At 52.0% G+C, this 20,791-nt stretch overlaps 1 protein-coding gene across 5 annotated transcripts in view; it reads right to left on the bottom strand.

Annotated features, from left to right (window-relative positions):
* The window catches only part of DPP6 (dipeptidyl peptidase like 6), a gene marked incomplete at both ends in the record, with an annotated part of 1,037,088 nt that overhangs the window by 29,300 nt on the left and 986,997 nt on the right, over positions 1–20,791 (bottom strand). For all 5 annotated transcript variants that reach the window (XM_082846708.1, XM_082846710.1, XM_082846707.1 and 2 more), the window contains one exon: positions 14,021–14,068. In XM_082846708.1, the coding sequence (XP_082702834.1) occupies positions 14,021–14,068 (48 nt within the window). The remainder of the gene's footprint in view (positions 1–14,020; positions 14,069–20,791) is intronic.

The following is a 20,791-nucleotide window of genomic DNA, read 5'->3' as shown; positions in this document are numbered from 1 at the left end:
TGAAACATTTGTGAACATTTTAAAGAATAAGCTAATCTCACAAGCATCCTCCGTGATAAGTGCCTTTGAGGACAGAGGGCCCTGCACGGACGCGGGCGTCCACTCCACACAGGCTGGGCAGGTGAGTCATTGCTCAGGACCAGGACCTCCGGCAATGAGTGTCTTTTCTGTGCAGCCATGAGGATGGCCTCTGAGCATGATAAGCAAACTTCTGCGGGGCAGAGGCAGCTCAAAGTTCCCAGGGCCGGTGACAAGCAAAGAAACAAAACAGAAGAACTTCTACGGGGGCAGAGGCAGCTCAAAGTTCCCAGGGCCGGTGACAAGCAAAGAAACAAAACAGAAGAACTTCTACGGGGGCAGAGGCAGCTCAAAGTTCCCAGGGCTGGTGACAAGCAAATAAACAAAACAGAAGATGTTTTTCAAGTTTGTTAAGCACGTATTTGGATACTCAGCTTTGGTGAAAAGGTGAGGGGAGAAATGGTGAAACTAACACTCAAACAGGTAAGGTTACAAAAAAATCTGAAGTGGGACCCCCGCCAAATAGCACGCAAGAAATGCTGTCCTTGTGGAAAGCCAGAAGGAACCCTCGACCTTGTGGTCACACATGCAAGTTTGGGAGGGGATGCCCGACGCTGGCATGGTGTGCCTGCCCTACTGCCTGCCCAAACTCCTAACAGAGCAGAGAGGGCACTCATTCCCTGAGTCCAAATGCCCTCGGCCCTTTAACACAGCATCCCAGGCATACACAGTCTGTTGAGAGGAGTTGGTTTAGTAGATATCAACTATCTATTCCCCATGTTCTATCCACACTTATAGGGCAGGAAAATTAGAAGGGAGCTCCACAAGATAATGAAAAAGAATAGCATTCTTCAAGTTCTTTGCTGCCTCAGGGCCTTTGCACTTGCTGTCCTATGTTGCTGGCTCTTCCCCCTCCATCAGGTCAAACATCACCTCCTCAAAGAGAAGCCCTGACCCTTCACCTCAGGTACCCCTCTCCAGGTGCGCTTAACACCAACTCTAGGAGATATGGTCATCTGCCTGGTTGACCCTATCCCACCCAAGGCATCAGTGTTCAGTCCCATCCCAGGGACAAAACACACTAGTTTCCAGGAACATGAATACATAGAGCTGTTTGTGGAAATCTGATTCATATTCTGGAAATGATGCATCTTCACAGTAGCCGAGTTTGGGTTTTGACGGAAGTCTTTCTTCCTTTTCCCATATGGAAAGGACTGAGAGGTCCTCCTCGGTGTTTCAGAAAGCCCGAAGGCTCTCAGAGGTTCCTGGCGCTCAGACCTCTTAGCGGTAAGAGCCGAAGCGATTGAGGCCTGACTATTAACCACTGCTTCCCGCACAAAGCAAAAAAACCCCCAAAACCGAAGCACATTTTTATTCAATTGATTGAAAAGTTGACAGTGCTTGAAGGACTAATGGTACACCCAAGTTAGTATTTAGTTAATTCTGGGAATTGAGGAAATGCATCGAGGCAACCCAAACCCAAGCTTAGCATAGGAGCTGGAGCACAGACCTTCCAGGGTCTTCTGGAAGCCTCAGCCCTCTGGACCGCGACCTGGACCTCTCTGCCTGCCTATGAGATAAGCCCCGGTGGAGACTCGGGGTGTGCGAATGTGGGTCAGACCAGAGAAACGGACACTCGTGAGGATGAGGGAGTCGTCAGGAGCCCAGGAAGAATGTCTTCAGGGTCAGGAGCAAGGCTGCGTCCTTTGCTGTCAGAGAAGCAGCACCGAGCTTCTGCTTCTGGGGGATGGACAAGGCTCCAGCGGGGGCCGACCTGGGTGATCAGACTTCACAACGAAGAGACCTGTAGGAACAGACCTGTAGGCGCAGCCTCTCAAGGTCTGTTACAACCTTCTCCCTGCGTGTCTGCATCGGGATTGGATATTTCTGACACCAGATGAGCCTGAAGGAGAAGCTTCGGGCTCAGGCTTGACGTGCTGCTTTGCAGCCTACAGGCTCGGCTTGCGTGGAGTTAACGAGAACACAGACTTGCCAGTGAAGCACTGCGTTCCCTGTCCCTGGATCCGGGAGCCACGGCTTCGTGCGGGAGCCCACGGCGTCCTAACCGCACACGGCGTCCTAACCGCACACGGCGTTCTAACCGCACATGGTTGTTCTAACCGCACATGGTTGTTCTAACCGCACATGGTTGTGCTAACCGCACACGGTCGTCCTAACCGCACACGGCGTCCTAACCGCACACGGTCGTCCTAACCGCACACGGCGTTCTAACCGCACATGGTTGTTCTAATCGCACACGGTCGTCCTAACAGCACACGGTCGTCCTAACCGCACACGGCGTCCTAACCGCACACGGCAGTCCTAACCGCACACGGCGTTCTAACCGCACACGGTCGTCCTAACCGCACACGGTCGTCCTAACCGCACATGGTTGTCCTAACTGCACATGGCATTCTAACCGCACACGGTCGTCCTACCCGCACACGGCGTTCTAACCGCACACAGTGTTCTAACCGCACACGGTTGTCCTAACCACACACGGTTGACCTAACCACACACGGTTGTCCTAACCGCACACGGCGTTCTAACCGCACACGGCGTTCTAACCGCACACGGCGTTCTAACCGCACACGGTTGTCCTAACCACACACGGCCTCCGCAGGACTAGCTAGTCCCTCTGTACTGAAATGCCACCGTTCACAGAAATGCGCCAAAGCAACAGACTATTAAATTTAGTTAAATATTAGATTTCTCATTTAATGATTGCCCACACAACTGGTTTTATCAGCAGAGAGCTGGCTGTCCCACAGGGGAGCTGAGTTAAGCCATTTTATTTGTTCCCATAATTGCATTCAGAGGCGGCAGAAGCACGGCAGAGGAAATAAGAAAAGACCGGCCTCTTCCCGAAGGGTTCTTCTTTTGACACCGGGGCCGTGGGGACCTGCAGTCTGAAGCATGCAAACGGCCACTCCTCAATCAGATGTGAGCCCCTCTCATGTTTGGTGGAATCAGCTATTATCAGATCTGGGCACGTGGAGACTGCAAGAACCAGGGCAGCTGATGACGGCTGCTCCCCGGCTGTGCCCCAGCGGGCAGACGCCGAGCGGTAGTGACCGCGGCCGTTCTGAGACTCTGCTGGCTCTGGGCCTTGGAGGAATTGCCACTTGGCCGGATTTGGGGACACGAATGACCAGAATCAACTGGAAGCCAATGAGCAGCCGAGCCAGAGGAGAGAAGAGCCGCCCGCCCCCTCTCGTGTTTCTGAGGGGAGCGGGAGAGCGGGGACTGCATGCAGATTGCAGACTACTCGAGTCTGGCCGCCCGCCGGGTTTTTCCGGGCCCTTCCCGGCGTGTTTCGGACAGCTTCCTCTTGTTCACCTGTCCCGGCAGCATCAGGACCCCGTCCTCCCTGCTCAGTGGCTGCAGCATCGCAGACGCGGCCTGCCCACCCTGGGGCTGCACGGCTCAGACTGGACCCCGGCCCGAGGCTGGCACGGACGCCCTCCAGACCCCCATCTCACCTGGAGACTGTGTTCTCCAGCTCCCAACGTCCAGTTGTTAAGCCACACAGTTTGGGTGGTAATTGTTCTCTTTGCCGTGTCTCTCTTTCTCTCCAGCCAGATTCTAAGCAACCTGGAAGCAGGGTGATGTAAGTGCATTCGTGGTGTGGGCAGTGCCGGCAGGTGGGTGGGCTTGGTGAGAGGGGCCGTGCGTGGCTCCCACCCCATCAACTACATCCCAACTCAGGAAAGGGCACAGAGCCGTGGACCTGCCGGCCCTCCAGCGTCCCAGGGACGCCGAGGCAGGTGCCCTGAAGGGCAGAAGGCGCCATGTGCTTTGCTCGCTCCGCACTCTGTCAGCCAAACACCAGCTCGCCCCCAAACCTGCCGTGTTTTGGCCTAGAGCGAGCCGTCTGTAAACCCGATCGTCACCTGTCCCTCCAGAAGGGCTGCCAGTGTGTGTGTGGTGGGGGGGAGCTGCGGACCCGAGGACTTTCCAGACACAGCGGAGGCCTTGACCGAGACGGGCACACACTGGCTGGCACCTCCTGGCATCCCCCCATCCTACCTGCTCGCCACGTGGCTGACAGCACAGGTGACATCCTCTGAGTGGGCCCTCGGAGGAAGATGGCAGGGGGGTCTCCCAGGCAGAGAGAACCGAGTGAGAAAGGGGACAGACACCAAACAGCCTGTGTCTGGGACAATCTCAGAGAACGCCTATGATGCCAGCCGGCCGTGCGAGTTGGTTTTGCTTCTGTGTAAAAACCCGACCGCAGGGAGTGGGAAGGAGAGGCCCTGTCTAGGAGTTCTGGTGAAGGAGGCACACCGGGCGCCCCGGTAACTTGGGGTCTGTGAGCAGCTGCCACGACACTGCGGGCGCTGCCGGGACACAGACCACGCTGAAACCGCCTGCGGCACTCTGTCCCGCGGGCTGTGCCGGGCAGGGAGGCGTGTGGTGCTCGCAGGCCTCTGCACCTGAATTGTGTCCGCACGCCGAGCTCACACCCCCCTCACACTCACACTGAAGCCAGCAACTATTAATGCAGCGACTGTGCCGGTTTTCCTACGCCAGCACCTGAGGAGTGTGCTCTGGTCCCGACCATAATTACGTTCTTAAGGAAACAGCTTCTAAATAATTCAGAGTCACATCTGTGACACCGCAGGCTCTGTCTGCAGATAAAATTTTCTAAAGGGGAAGAAGTCCAATATTCCCCGGGTGGCTCTGGGGTCGGGAGCAGAGGAGGAGGAAAGACAAAGACTTCCGAAACAGTAATTTCGAATTTCAGAGCAGGGCTGGGATCCAGGGAACGATCGCTGCCGTCCGACCCTGACCGGACCTTCGGGGCCCGCCTGCCGAGCTGTGTTCCCCCGGCTTCTGTTTGCCTGTCACTGTCCCACCACGTGGGCCATACACAGCTGGACGTCCAGGCTTTCCACAGTTTGCCCAAAGGCCACCTCCCCAAGAGCCCGATCACCTGCAGGCCACTGGGCTGCGGGTAGGTGGCCTCACGTCCTGCCTCCGATCCGCACGCCGGTGGGACCTGCTCTCCCGACTTGAGGTAGAGCTGTACTCCGCTTGCCGGGCCCAAACACCATCAGGGACTCAGCGCTGCGTCAGATTCAACCGGGGTTGCCTCTGGAGCAGTGATCAGGGATGCTGCGGTTGTGAGCACATCTCTCAGGTGACAGCAAAGCAAAGGCCTTGGGCTCCTGGGGCCCGGGTGTGGGACGTTGTGCTTACGGTCACATGAACCGAGGTCTGGCCTGGTCGTGGCCACGTGATCTCAGGTAACTTGCTGTGAAGCTCGCGCTCAGTACTGCCCGGGAAGCCTCAGGCAGGCTGGTCCTCGGTATTAAGCGGTTACTTGGTTACGTTAAATAAAAGTGGTGGATGTGGTGCTGACAGGGATTAAGCATTCGGGGTGCAGTTCAAGGGCTCGGTCCTGCCGACCCCAGAATCCTCCCCGAGGCTGCACACCGGGGCTGAGCGGGGTTCATCCCAGAGCAAAGGATCCTTGGCCCGGCTCAGGGCAGGCGCAGGATGGAGCCACTAGGCCTGAGTAGCCCCCGGCCGCGCTGGCCGCAGGCTGAGCTGCTCGGCGCTCCAAGGGGAGGGAGGGGCTGTGCCCCAGCGCTTTGCAGCTGGGGCCACTTCAGGTGCGCTCCTCGCCCTCGGTTTTCCTCATGAATAACGGGGGTAGTGAGAGCTCCTGCCTCACGGGCTGGGGTGGGGTGGGACGAGTGGAAACACACAGAGTGTCCGCAGCAGCGCTGGCCCCAAGCCAGCTCTGTAACCTGCCTGAGGTCGCGGTCGCTGTCACCACCACTCCTGAGGCCTCCAGCCTTTCTCCAGGTCCTGTTTCCAGGAGATGCTCACGACGCAGCCTCGGGCAGCACAGGCACACGGCGTGGCCTCTTGGAGCCCGAGACTCACAGGACAGCTCTTGCAGGCAGGGCCAGCGGGGGGGATGGAGAGCCCACCGCTTGCCTCTGTGATGCTCCTGGAGCGCTTCCACGGCCTTTTCAGCCCCGAAGAGCACAGCCCATGTGAAATGCACCTGAGGCCCGAGGGCTGCTCAGTGAGCCGTGTGGTCCTGCACGTGACGCACGTGGATCCGAGCCCAGCAGAGGAGCCCCAAGGCTCGGACGGGCCCAGGGCCTGGGGGCACCGGCTCCGCCCCTCACCCGAGAGGGGCCCACCCAGTTCGACAGACAAACCAAAACCTGAGGGGACTGTGTTCTGTGCTGGCGCAGCTGGAGATGAGATGGCAGGGAGGCTCCGGAGCCGACGCCAGACACACCAGAAGTTAAACACACAGAAAAATCCCCGGCTGACTCCCCGCTGCCAAGGCCCGCGGGCTGGACTCTGGGTTTGACACGCTGTCGGGACCTGCAGCCTTCAATTCTTATTTTCCAGGTGGCCCCAGGCCTCTCCTGTGGTGTCAGCTTCCGGCACAGCACAGGGAACGGCACGGCGCAGGGCGGGGGCCGAGGCACGGGGTCCTGCCCTAGTCACCATGTGCGAGTCACACGGCCTTCCTGTCCCACCCCTGCGACTGGCACCTGGTAGGCATATGCCACTCATGGGCAGACAGAGGGAACGGAAGAAACTAAACATTTGAAAAGTCTTTTAAAAACCTGAGCCCACTCGTAGGTTAACTTTGCGACGTTTTGCTGTTCTCTTTTCCTCCCTCCCTTCCTTCCTCTTTCTCTCTTTTTAAAAATTTCTTCTCACTTTCACCTCTTATTGAGAGTATTTGCTCTTGAACAGTAAGAATTCCAGAAGAAACAGTCTTAGCTGTCAGTATTCTTGCAGCTTGAACCTGGGCTGTCTTTTCTGGGGAGCAGAGCCTCTGCTGCCTGTGAGGTCTTCCTCACGGGGTCAGGAGAGGGAGGGAGCAAGGGGACGTGGGTAAACGCGCTCTGTCACGCACCATCCGATGGGAACCGTGGGGATGGAGCCCTTGGACGTGGGGTGACAGGTGAGATCCAGGCCTTGGCTCTGGCATCTACTACACACACAGGGGTGGTGATTACGGGTTATTCCCAGACGGAGGCAGCCAGGAGGGATGCTCAGCTGAGCTCCGACAACCAGGCAGGACCAACGTGCACAATCTTTGCAGAACACAGTCAACAGGGAGTAAGTACAGGACGCACCCCGAGAGCCGTGAGGAGTGGAGTGGACACTGCACCTCTCGCGGTCTCTGAGCTCCAGTCTTTAAAAGAAAGAGGCTGGACTCGCCGTCAACACTGTCTTCACTCTGAAGTCTCTGACTCCCAGCACAGAACAGGTTTCCCTTCTATTCTGCCACGAGCCATGGGGTGTGCAGCATCTCACAGCTCCCGGTATCGTCAACAAGTAAACCATCCCTTGTCATGTGTCCTGCCCACCATTCTGACAGAAGACCACTTGTTACCTGAGAATTAATTGTTTTGGGTCATTTGAATGATAAGCAAAAGTTCAATTCTTCTGTTGATTAAAAATATAAAACCTCTCTTTTGCCGCACCTGTTTAGGATTGAAATGCATTTCTTAGGAAGTAAGATGTTAGTTTAAGCCGAGTTCTTAAATTGGGGTCCGCAGACATAGTATCAGAAGTCTTACTTTCTCCCCTTTATATAGGGTCTGCTTATTATTCAAGTCTGGGAAACACTCAATTACCAGACACTTGCTAGGGCATCAAAGCTGTCTGAATGCACCTGCCAGGTGTGCCTGGGGGGGAGTCAGGAGCCTACCTGGCAGGGTCGGGGCAGCAGGCGGTGGGCTGCAGCTGAAGACAGATATGGGATGAAGGAGCCGTGGAGCACAAGTCTGGGGACACAGCCCCTGAAGAGGACAGGTCAGAGGCAAACGCAGACAGAGGGCCAGGCTTGGGTGAAACTGGGGAGGGGGCCGGGGAGACCCTGCTGGGGAGGGAGGCAGCGGTGTGGTCTCCCGCGAGCGGCCGACCCTTCGTCCCTGCGTTTCTGCGTTTGGGGCTGGTGCCATGAAGGGCAACAGGAAACCTATTCTCCGGCATCACCTGCCAACTTTCCACTGAGATGTCTCCGGAAACCAGTTCTGCTTCCCACAGCAGTGTGGGGAAAATGAAGACAATTTACAAAATCACAGAAATAACCTAAATCTCAAATCCCTACCAAATTTGAAAGCCCCTGTGACCCATTTTCTCTGAAGCCTTAGATCAAAGCTGGGCTCTTCTTTCAGGTCTTCCGGGACCTTGTCTCTGGGTTTGAGGAAGACCCAGAACTCAAACCACTGCTCAAACCAGGCACTAATGAATATGTAAGTCTTTATGGTTTCTCCTAGGTGGTTGTGTTTATAATTACATTTTCTGTCCTTCATCTTTATGTCTTTTATGTCCTAAGCGATGCTAAGCTCTCCCAGTGTAGCGTCAGGTCTTACACCTCTACAACCAGCCCTGCTCCCTGCTGTTTGGTCCCCCTGTCCTTAATGGTTCCATACTGGGCCCTGGTGCTCACAGCCACAGTCAGAGAACCTTCCTTGGTGGGGTCACCCCCCTTCTATGAGCCTCCCCGGCATTGACCACACCTGTATGGAAAGGGCCTTCATGGTCAGACCAAAGTAATCTACCCAAGAATGGCCCATACTTACCCACTAGGTCACTCCTTTCAGGGACAGGCCTCCTAGATTCACTCTCCTTTTTACGTCCTGTGATACTGACTGCTAACTCATCAGTTTCTCCCCCTTCCCAGACACACAGCTTCTCTTTTTCTAGGTGGGCCCACGTGCAGGAGTTCTGCCTGGAAAGGACGCACACCACCGCTAGGCCTCAACACAAAAATCACAAAACCTTCCCATTTTTGCTCTTCCTGTCTCCAGGGCCAGAAGCAGAGCCTTGAAGATGCTGGGGCCACACCCCAGAAGGAGCCTGCAGCCCTGGGTTCCTGCCAGGAGAGCAACCTGTATTTTGTGCACGAAACAGAAACCCTCGTTCTGCTGGGTGTTGGGTGGAATTGCATCCCCACAAAAGATGCTGAAGTCCTCACCCTCAGGACTGGTGAGGGTGACCTCATTTGGAAACAGGGTCTTTGCAGAGAAATCAAGCTAAAATTGAAGTCAATAGGGCGGGCCCTGATCCAATACGACTGGTGTCTTTTTTTTTTTTTTTAAGATGTTGGGGGTAGGAGTTTAGTAATTTATTTATTTATTTTTGCTGTGTTGGGTCTTCGTTTCTGTGCGAGGGCTTTCTCTAGTTGTGGCAAGCGGGGGCCACTCTTAATCGCAGTGCGCGGACCTCTCACTATCGCGGCCTCTCGTTGCGGAGCACAGGCTCCAGACGCGCAGGCTCAGTAGTTGGGGCTCACGGGCCTAACTGCTCCACGGCATGTGGGATCCTCCCAGACCAGGGCTCGAACCTGTGTCCCCTGCATTAGCAGGCAGATTCTCAACCACTGCGCCATCAGGGAAGCCCACTGGTGTCCTTTTATAGAAAGGGCAGATTTGGACACAGACATGCACACAGGGAGAAGATGAAGAGCCTGGGGCGACGTTTCCATAAGCCACGGGATGTCAAAGACCGAGAGCAGCCAGCAGAAGCTGGGAGAGAGGCCTGGACAGCGTCTCCCTCAGCCTCAGAAGGTACCAACCTTGCCGACACCTTGATCGTGGACTTGCAGCCTCCAGAAAGGCGATGCAATAAATTTCTGTTGTTCAAGCCCCCAGCGTGTGCTACTCTGTGATGGTGGCCCTAGGAAACTCATACACGAAGCTGCTGAGATTTCGGTGGTGGTTGTTACAGCAGCTCTGATCACTCAGTAGCAAAATCTTGACTTTATTTGAGGTGCGGGGAGCCCAGATAAAAGACATTTCCCAGCATCCTTGGCAGCCTGGTGGACACACGGCCAAGCTGTGACCTTTAGATGGAAGCAGAGTGTCGGCAGCCCCTGCGGGGAGACAGCCTGAGGCGCTCAGTTACAGGAACCACCCTGTGCTTCACCCGCCCTCCTGTCTTCCAGCCCGGGATGCAGACACAATGCCACTATGCATCACAAAGCAACACATCTTCCATCCAGTTTCAGCAACTGCTATCTTGAGTTTTCTGTTACACGTAGCCAAACGTGATCCCAAATGATCTAAGAGATTTTTTTTTCTTCTTGTGGTACGTGGGCCTCCCACCGCCGCGGCCCCTCCCGCTGCGGAGCACAGGCTCCGGACGCGCAGGCCCAGTGGCCACGGCTCACGGACCCAGCCGCTCCGCAGCATGTGGGAGCCTCCCAGACCGGGGCACGAACCTGCGTCCCCCGCATCGGCAGGCAGACTCCCAACCACTACGCCACCAGGGAAGTCCCATCTAAGAAATTTTTATATTTTAAAAGAAGCCTTTGTGCAGGTGTGATGTCCACATCCACAGGAATGAATACACAACAGGAGTATTTCAGGCACCTGCTGGGCGGGGAGAAGTAGGTACTCCAGGGGGTCTTTCTGGAGCCCCTCAAACTGCCATCTCAGAACACACATCAGACACTAAACGAAACACCCCTATTCTCTTGGGTGGTGGGCACCACAGCAGCAGCCACATTGAGATCATGCCTTTTCCAACTTAATTTTGTGGCTTAAGTCCAAAGTCTGACCAATTCTGAGCTATACCGAGAACTATAAACGCAGAAACAGGGAAAGTCAGAGTGAAACATCTCCTGAGTTTGCATTAGGCTGCAGGAAAACCGAGCTCAAATGTAACCACACATGCACAGGCTTATACAACAAAGGTGACAGAAAAGATTCCACACATCAGCACGGGACGTAAATGCTGTCCAGTGTCCCATCAAGCAGCACGTGGCTGAGATGAAGCACGACGGTGTCACCTCCAGGTTCTCTGTTAAATTTCAGAGACGAATGGGACACCGACTGCAGAGCCAACCTCACCCCGTGTGCAAAGTGCTTTTTATTTCTTATTCCCTGGGCCCTCTCTCTTTGCCTCTGGGAATCAGCCACAAGAGTGACAGCTCAACTGCAACAGTAAAATGCTTAAAAATACCTGCTATGTCAGGAGCGCCACAATAGAATATGGACGACGACCTACAACCTCCAGTCTGTCCATGGTGGTTGGGATGACTGGTTAATGCAGCTAACCAACCAAACATGAAAATAACTGGTCGTTTGGCTTCCCGAGTAGAATCAGTAAAATACCTCAGAACTCTCTTTTAGAGGCACTGCACCCCCCATACACTATTTTATAAATAGAATAAATAAAATGTTGTGTCAATGCTATTCCGTATATTTAAGATACAAATCTGCTTCATTTTCGCTCACACCCGAGCCTTAGGAAAGCGATGGTGACTACCCAGCACCATGGGAACGGCAAGGTGGTGGGGGGAGGGAGGAGGGGGCGTTGGGAGCTTTTCACGGTCCTGACCCTCAGGACCCCTAATGGTGTCATCACATCCAGGCCTGAACATGACTAAAAGCAAAATCCATTCTGAAAAGGTACGTATTAACCCATTGACTTGGATAGAAAAATAATAGGACCCTCCAAAGAAGAAAAAGCATTTAACTGAATGGCTTTCTTAAGCAGAGTTACATCTACTTTTTAAATTACGGATTCGCAGGAAGTTTCAAAAATAGTGCATTGAGTTCTGTGCTCCCTAACCTTAGCTTCCCCAGTAGCGACCTCTCATATCACTATGGGGCAGTCACTGTACTGTAGTCACTGTACCGTAGTCACTGTGGTGCAGTCACTGTACTGTAGTCACTCTGGTGCAGTCACTGCACTGTAGTCACTGCACTGCAGTCACTGTACTGTAGTCATTGTGGTGTAGTCACTGGACTGCAGTCACTGGACTGTAGTCACTGTGGTGCAGTCACTGTCATGCAGTCACTCTACGGTAGTCACTGTGGTATAGTCACTGTACTATAGTCACTGCACTGCAGTCACTGTACTGTAGTCACTGTTGTGCAGTCACTGTAGCATAGTCACTGTACTGTAGTCACTGTCGTACAGTCACTGTACTTTAGTCACTGTGGTGCAGTCACTGTCATGCAGTCACTCTACGGTAGTCACTGTGGTGCAGTCACTGTACTGTAGTCACTATACTGCAGTGACTGTACTGCAGTGACTGTACTGTAGTCACTGTTGCGCTGTCACCGTAGTCACTGTCGCGCTGTCACTGTACTGCAGTCACTGTCTTGCAGTCATTGTACTGTAGTCACTGTGGTGCAGTTACTGTAGTGTAGTTACTGTACTGTACTTACTGTACTGCAGTCACTGCACTGCAGTCACTGCACTGTAGTCATTGTGATGCAGTCACTGTACTGTAGTCACTGTAATGTAGTCAATGTTGTGCAGTCACTGTACTGTAGTCACGGTGGTGCAGTTACTGTACTATAGTCACTGTACTGTAGTCACTGTACTGTAGTCACTGTGGTGCAATCACTGTACTGTAGTCAGTCTTGCAGTCACTGTACTGTAGTGACTGTACTGTAGTCACTGTGGTGCAGTCACTGCACTGTAGTCATTGTGATGCAGTCACTGTACTGTAGTCACTGTACTGTAGTTACTGTCGTGCAGTCACTGTCATGTAGTCACTGTAGTGCAATCACTGGACTATGGCCAGACCCCCGAATCTCTCAGCCTCCTAGAATGGTCCCCCACTGTAGACCACGCTGGAGAAGTGGCTGGGGCGAGGCACATCTCTTCCCCCTGTAGACTCACCCCTCCTCTGAGGAGGAGAAGCAGCTCCCTCTCAGCCTGCCTCTCTCTGATGCCGTGCAAGTGTTTTGAGTGGGCTTTGTATCCATTCTGACATCCATTCTTTGGCTTTTTTTTCTTTCCATTTAAATGATTTAATTATGTACTTGTGATTATATTATTACTTATCTTTAATTCTGAATTCCTGATAATTATTTGATAGTTTTTTTTGTGTGTGTGTGGTACGCGGGCCTCTCACTGTTGTGGCCTCTCCCGTTGCGGAGCACAGGCTCCGGACGCACAGGCTCAATGGCCATGGCTCACGGGCCCAGCCGCTCCACGGCATGTGGGATCTTCCCGGACCGGGGTACGAACCCGTGTCCCCTGCATCGGCAGGCGGACTCTCAACCACTGCGCCACCAGGGAAGCCCTATTTGATAGTTTTAAGAATATTATCATTTTGGATTTTTTTCTAAACACTGTCTCTAAATAAATCTATTTTATCGACGTTTGAACACTTTAACCATTTTTACCCAGTGATTAATATGCTGCTGGAGATCTCCTTTTCAGAACTTTCCCCCTAACCAGCTCTCCTTGGGGCCTGTAACCCTGCCATCGAGATAGGAGCCAGAGTGGCTTCCCGAGGGAATTACAGAAACTGCTACGAGCTTTGACTCCGTGCATGAAGGTAGAATGCTGAGCAGGGTCCTGCAGGGAAGGTGGCACCTGGGTGGTGGCACCCGTGGGAAGGAGAGGTGGGACTGTAAAGGCCTAGGATTCCCCGTGGATTAGGGCAGAGGAAGGCTGAGAAAGGTCAAGTTCTCTACTTCTCAGCTTTCCCGACGGTCTGCCTGGGACTGCACACATCAGTTCCAATTTCTCATATAAATATACATGTGCACGTCACCCCCAACATGTGTGGGGTCCTCGAGACTCTCTGGAAAGTTCCGTCCCTGCAGTGGCAAGGCCGTGAAGTGCCCCGTGTGCCATGAAAATGCCCCCAGAGCCACGGAGACAGGTGGCTCCTTGGCCCTGTGGGGAGATTCTCAGAAGGGGGAGGACTTGGGCAGGCCCGGCTCCAGATCCCAGGGCTGGACGCGCATATCCGTGCGGCTGGGGCTTTGCCCAGAGTGTCGCAGGCAAGGCCGGCACGCCCTGCGGTGGCCTCCAGGCCTTGGCACTGGTGGAGCTGTGGGACCTTCTGGCTGGGAGGCCCGCACCTACACTTCCATCCCATCGAATCAGTATTGGCGACCGTGGGCTTCATTCTGAAGTGCTAGGACATGAGCCATCTTGGCCTCCAAAAAGAAACTCTGCGCAGATTAACTCATAAAGCTTTTCTGCTTCTTTCCTCCCGAGCCGCAGGAAGAGTTAAGGAAAGACCAAAAGCACTTACTTTTCTTATCTGTCGTGTTGTGCACGGTCACCGTGGGGACCCCAGGACCTGCAGTGGGCAGAGAAACAAAAGGGGGTCGTGAGTTTCGTGGAGGACAAAAGAGAACCAAGCCTTTGTTACAAGGTGCTCACCGGGGGCTCTGGGGCGCCTAGCTCCGCGGGAGAGTCAGCAGCCATGGACGATGGCAGAGGCCGGGCCCTGGGTGTTACAGGCACGTCTTCCTAGCTTTGTGTCCGCGTCAGTTACAATGAACCCAATGGAAAGTGTGTGTGTTTTAGATTATTATAAGGACATAAAACACCTATACCCTTATAACCTCATTCTGACTGTCCAGACCCAATTCCACGTTGTCTTCATGGAGTTCTGGTCAATCACTGCAGACTCAGTCCTAAGTCACCTTTCCAAGCTGCCTTGCTGGCCCCTCCCAGAGGAAACCATCACCTCCACTGGTCTCCTGTAACGCTTGGTAAAAACTCACTAGTGTAACGGCCTAATTTTGCAAATGTTCATCTGCGTTTCAGTTTTCCCTGATGACGTAGCTCGCAGCTTCCAGCTCCAAGGCTGTCCTGAAGCTGCAGCCCTGGGGTGAGAAGGGGGCCTGGCCAGCTGTGGGTCAAGTCTGTAGGTCGACTTCGTTATTCTCTTTAGCAAAAGGAGGGTCCAGAAAGAGAAAAAGGCTTTGTAAATTATTTTTCAGCTATTCTGAAGGTGTATTAAGAGGCAGGCGTGGGTTTTTCTAACTTCATCTCTGCCGCTTCTCTGCGCTCCTTCTGTTCGGCCGGGGCGAGCCTTCCCGTGGGATGTGACGGACACCAAGCTTGTTCCCACCGGGCCTACTGTTCTCTCTGCCTGAAGTCTCCGTCCCCAGACACCGGCGCAGCTTGTCTTTGTCTTCATTAAGTCTCTGCTCACACGCCTCCTCCCACCACTTACTGGAAGAGACCCCTCCACGACCATCGGCCCAGCTTCCACCTGCCCCTGCTGCCTGTTCTTCACAGGGCGCCGCCCATACCTAACGGCAGGACCCTCTGGTATGCATTTTCAGTATTTGTTCATTGGCCCTTTCAACTGCCCTAGAATGCAAGCTCTAGAATTTATATGAACAAATTCTGGAAGTCTGTCTTTACTGCCATTATTTCCAGCATCTAGAATACCGTTTGGAACATAGTTGGGGCTCGATTACATATTCGTGCAGCGAATGCCGAATGAATGATCACAGAACACACAGGATGGAGCAGGGGAGGCTGCCCCTTCGGCCCTGGTGCACTTGGGAGGAAGGAGACAGACAGGAAGTGAAGGCTGGCGGAGGGCAGGTGTGCAGAGAAAGATGGCCGTGCTCTGGGAGCTGTAGGCCCTGGGGCTGCTTTTCCTCTGCCTCAGGCTGGGGTCTCTGGGACGCTATGAACTCCCAGGGGTGGCTGCACCTAAGCTGGGGATTCGTACTATTTGGGCAGCTTCCCGGGAATCATCATCAAAACTTCCTGCCTGCTTCCAAGGGGCCAGGTGACAAGCGGCTGAGTTGAGAGCCAGGGTACTGGCCATGGATCTCACCACAGTGAGGCTCAGAGCCCACCCCACAGGGGCTGCTGAGGGGACATCCTAGTCCTGTGTCCCGAGAGAATGTGGCAGAAAAGCAGTGCAGTCCGAGGTACCATGGAAAGGCAAGATGGGCTGGTCCGGCCCGGGAGCACCCCCCGGCCTGGCTGAGCTGAGAGACAGACTGCGGTCACAGCAGCCGTGGACCTGAAGCCTGTCCGCTACCTGGGACTGGGCCCAGACACTATCCAGTGCACATCCGAAGTCCGGGAGGTCCGAGGCCTCGTCTCCCCGACCATGTGGCCCTCCCCCATTCACCCATAGATAGGATTGCCCAAACAGAATGCAGCTTAGCCAGTTATATTTGAATTTCAGATAGACAATATATATTCTTCAGTATAAATATGTCCCATGCAGTATTGGGACTTACTACTAAAAATCCATTTGTTGTTTACCTGAAATTTTGTGTTACTGGGTGTCCTGTGTTTTTATTTGCTAAATCTGGCACCCTTGACCCAGGGACGGGGAGGGGCGAGCAGTGATGTGAGACTCTGTGCATTTAACCTAAAGGGACAGCACTCACTGAAGGGGATCTAAGCATTGGCTGTGGGTTTAAATTATTGAGTCAAACTAAGTTTTCTGGCTCAAAGATCCATTTCCCCATGGGGCACTCATGTGGAAGAACAGATCAGTTACTGAGAAATAAAGAACCTGCATCTCTTTTCTCTGCACATTTCAGGGTGAGTAAATTTGCAAACAGAGCACATCCTCCATTCTTATTAATAATGTAAACAATTATTATTTATTTAGTGCCTACTATGTAAAAGGCACTCTGCTAGGTGTGTATATGAATAATTTCTAATCCTCACACCAGCTCTACGAAGCGGGTGCTTCTAACCATATTTTACAGATGAGAAAACACAGGTTTCAAGAGCTTTGTGTTTTTTGTCTCAGCCATACAATAAGAAAGTTGCTGAGCCTGGATTAGTCCCTTCTTATTTTTAAATCCATAAACTTGATATATGTTTCTAAAAAAATTCAAAAACTACAAAAAGGAATAAAGTGACAAGTAAAAGACCCTTCTCACCCCACTTTCCAGAAGTAACCTAAATGTTTCTAAAATGTCCTAAAATGTTTCTCTGCATATAAGTGGTCAAATTTACACATAAGCAATTATTTTAAACATACAAATAAAAAATATAAAAAACCTTTCATGTAAATATGCAGCTTTATCAGACCTTAAGGTTATACCATATTGCCTTACTTTTGAAAAATAAAACATAATACACAGATTTTTGAGGTCACCTGTGTGCCCTGCCCTAATCTCAGTCTGCTCCCTTTCCAGAGGTAACTGTTATCTTGGAGTTAGTATTTATTATTTCTCTGCATATTTAAGATATTTTTGCCGCATGGTATGTGTTCACAATAACATATATGCCACACACAGTATAAAACAGCATACCTCAGTGTAACATCTTTTATATTGTCTTAATATCCAGTCTGACAATAGCAAGAGAATGAAGCCAAATGCCCACAGGATGAGTAAACACAGCCACTGTGGAGAACAACTGAGCAACGGCTGTGAAACCTGAAGATCCCTGACACCACCAGACAGTCCCATCCCTGGACCACATCTCAGAGCGAGCCCTGCACACGGACACAAGGAGGCAAGCACGCAGCAGATCGTTCCCAACGGCAGCTGTGTCTGAGCCACAAGTGCCGAGCTAGCCATGGGCAGGGGAGGGGATGACTTAAATGCAGTCTGTCTGTTCACCCAGTGGAAGATCGCAGAGCATGTGAAATGAGTAGACAGACACCTATCAACACGGGCAAGTATGAAAAATACCACGTTGCATGAAAACAACAAGTTGCAGAATGGTAAATACTGTAATATACAATGATGTAGATAATTTTCACAATCTGTAAACCTTCGTTTTTAGCAGATGTGTAGTATTCCATTACGTGGATATACCGTATTTCTTTGGTCCACTCCCTACTGATGGATATTTAGGTGGCTTCCTTTTGTTTTTTCATTGCCATAAACACTGTTGCAGAAGTCCCTCTAACATACATCTTCACACACAGGGAAGACTGTGTTGGTTCAGCTAGTTACTGGCATTGCAATTGCTGCGTTAAAAAGGTTTTATAGCTGGTTTTCACTAAATAAGCTTGTGGTTTCAAACACAAAACCCCCAAGTCTCAGTGCTTTAAAACAATGAAAGTTTATTCCTTGCTAATGTTACATCTGGTAGATGGTCAGCTGTGGCCGTGCTGGTCCTCCTCCAGGATCTGGGCTGAAAGGGTAGCCTTCATCTAGAACGTACTGCGCTTGTGGCCAAAGGAAATGAGAAGGGAGCTGCAGAAACGCAGCAGCTCCTGAAACACCCTGGGCCATAGCTCATGTCCGCTCTGGTGCCTTTGCCAATGGAGCCGGAAAACACCAAAATCTAAACAAACTTTCTTATAAGAAATGAAGAAAAAGCAGGAGATTCCCAATTCAGAGTGAAATATTTGGGCTCTGTGATACTTTGACCAGACCTGGGTTAGTGTCACCCAGGATTTCTGTAAGAAGAGAAGAAACGTGCTAAACACAGGAACAGCACACACGCGATTTCAGGGAGCTTGCAACATTTAACGGGGAGCCGTCCAAACTCATTTTAAACAATTAAGCATACTTTTACTAATGAGACTTTGGAAGGGCTTCACCACCGAAGTTTTAAATTGGTTTTCTTTACTTTTCTTCCTCTTCCTCCAAACGATCTCACGTGCATCTAGCCAACAACTAACTGATTAAATGCGTCGTTTTGAACAGTAGGAAGCTTCTGTCCTTTTCTCACTGCTGCCTGTAAGTCACTCCCTCCCCATCATCTGGGCACACACTATCACGGCCCAAATCCGGGAAATCATGCTTTTTGTTTGCTGGATGGTCAGAACCTGACAGCACTCTGCTTAACAGCTATTCTTCTGACAACTCCTAGTCATAGTTTCTTCTTACTTTGCATGTAATTCAATTCAACAAATATGCATTGAGATTCTACCACGTGCAGGGCACAGTGCCAGGTCCAGGGGACACAGGCAGAAGCAGACAAAGTATTTGCCGTCAGGGAGCTCAGAGTCTAGTATAGGAAGACAGCCACGCACAAGAGCAGGCTTTGATGACTGTCACCAGAAGAAGGTGTACCGTTGTGACATCTGCACACTGACTCCGGGACTAAGGATGTGGTCTGGAGCCCTGCTCTGGTTCCAGCCCTGCCACCAGCTGCTTTGTGGTTCCGGCCAAGCGACTTTTCTTCTCTGGGTCCCAAATGTGGAATATAGGGTGACTAAGGTCTATTCTTAGTAAGAGGAACAGAGGTTGCAGCAAAAACGATGACACCACCACTCAGGGTTCCTATTATGTGCCAGACGCGATGCTGGATGCTGGGGAGTTGCTGTCTCACTTCACCAGCTCCCAGAGACAGGGGTAGCCTACTCACAGAGATTACGATGCTGTGATCAGAGCCTCCCCCTGAGCCGCAACATGGCCTCAAGCAGGAGAGATGCTCTACCCCTGTGCCCAGAAGGAGGCGCTGTTCTCAGCCGGAAGTGGAAGGCAAGGAGGCGCAGGATGAAAGTGAGGGTGGAGAAGCAGGACAGCGTTTCTCTTTCTTCTCAGCAACCCTTCCAGTGTCTGCATGTTTTCGACTAGTCTTAGGATACAGGGTATGCTTTCAAATAAGAGCATGTAACTCTACGGCACCGTAAATGCCTCTGTCAATTAGGTCCTGTATTAAACACCTGATTCTCTATGTGCTCGCCTATGGACACACTCTTACGCACATGCTCCTAGATTCGCGTGAGCAGGCACATATGGACACATACATGTAGACATAAAAATATTTATTATGATTCTCTTTGCCCCCTTCTAACTTTTTTTTTTTTTTTTTGCGGTACGCGGGCCTCTCACTGTTGTGGCCTCTCCCGCTGCGGAGCACAGGCTCCGGACGCGCAGGCTCAGCGGCCATGGCTCACGGGCCCAGCCGCTCCGCGGCATGTGGGATCTTCCCGGACCGGGGCACGAACCCGCGTCCCCTGCATCGGCAGGCGGACTCTCAACCACTGTGCCACCAGGGAAGCCCCCTAATATTTCTTAAGTCCTTGGTAGGTAAGTGTGTCTCAGCTGGTGTATACCCTTGTTCAAACTGAAATGCAGAACTGCATGAAAACAGTTCTGTTTGCTCAGCCTTTGCTTACAAAGACGTAACTGTAATAAAAGCAACATTTGGCCTTTTAAAAACTCTGGTTAGCGACAGAGACTATTCTGGCTCAAGTTAAAAATCTGACTTCTGAGTTTATATTGTTCCCGACAGGGAAAATAACCACACTGAAGCAAGCAAGTTTACAACCAACACACAAGGTACTTTTGGTCAGTAAAGACCTTTCTGCTAGATGGGGGAGAAATCCAAATAACAAAAAGAAGAGCTCTGAATGACACAACAGACTTGCAAATAGAAAATATTTAGTTTTGTGTCTCTGGTTTCCAGTCCCATTCAGTTCAGAACATTAACTTACACCTGCTTGAGTGGATGGAGAGATATGACACTTCCAGATGAGAATGAAGTAATGAAAAAGTACACAAACTGGAAAAGAAACAAGTCGTGAGAATAAAAGAAAGTTCACACGGAGAGTGCTTGCCCTCACTGCTCTCATCTGTATCCTCAGAGGATGTTTATGTGACAGATAATTTCCACCAGAAGCTACACTCATGGTATATAAACAACGGAGTCTCGGGCGGTCTGGCTGTCACCACCCGAGTCTCTCTCGAGTGGTGATGGACGGTTTCAAAGACCAGCGGCCAGCAGCGAGAGCGCGAGGAACGCTCTGGCCAGGGCAGACGATGGGCCACGGCCCCGCTGGGCATGGCATCCGGACCTTTTTATCTGCCAGTTCATGAGTTATGTATGCCCGATGCACAGGGTTTTATACGTTGAGGTGATATTATCATACCAATAAGCAGGGTGCTAGCCGAGCTACTGGAACTATTGCAGGTAATTAAAATATGTTCCAAAGACAAGATTTCCTCGTCAACACAGCAGATGGATTTTGTGGCTGTTTGACTTTGAAGCCTCGTATGGCTGACATCAACCTTGGGGTTTGGGGTTCCCCTGCCACGCCCCGCAGCACTGAGTCTTTGCTCCAACCCCATTTCACGCGTCCACTTGAAAGCAGTCGTATTTCCCACGCAGCAGGGTACGT

Source organism: Leucopleurus acutus, assembly GCF_964270905.1.
Source record: "Leucopleurus acutus genome assembly, chromosome: 9".
In the NCBI taxonomy this organism is placed as follows: domain Eukaryota; kingdom Metazoa; phylum Chordata; class Mammalia; order Artiodactyla; family Delphinidae; genus Leucopleurus; species Leucopleurus acutus.
This window is presented reverse-complemented; position numbering and strand designations above follow the sequence as displayed.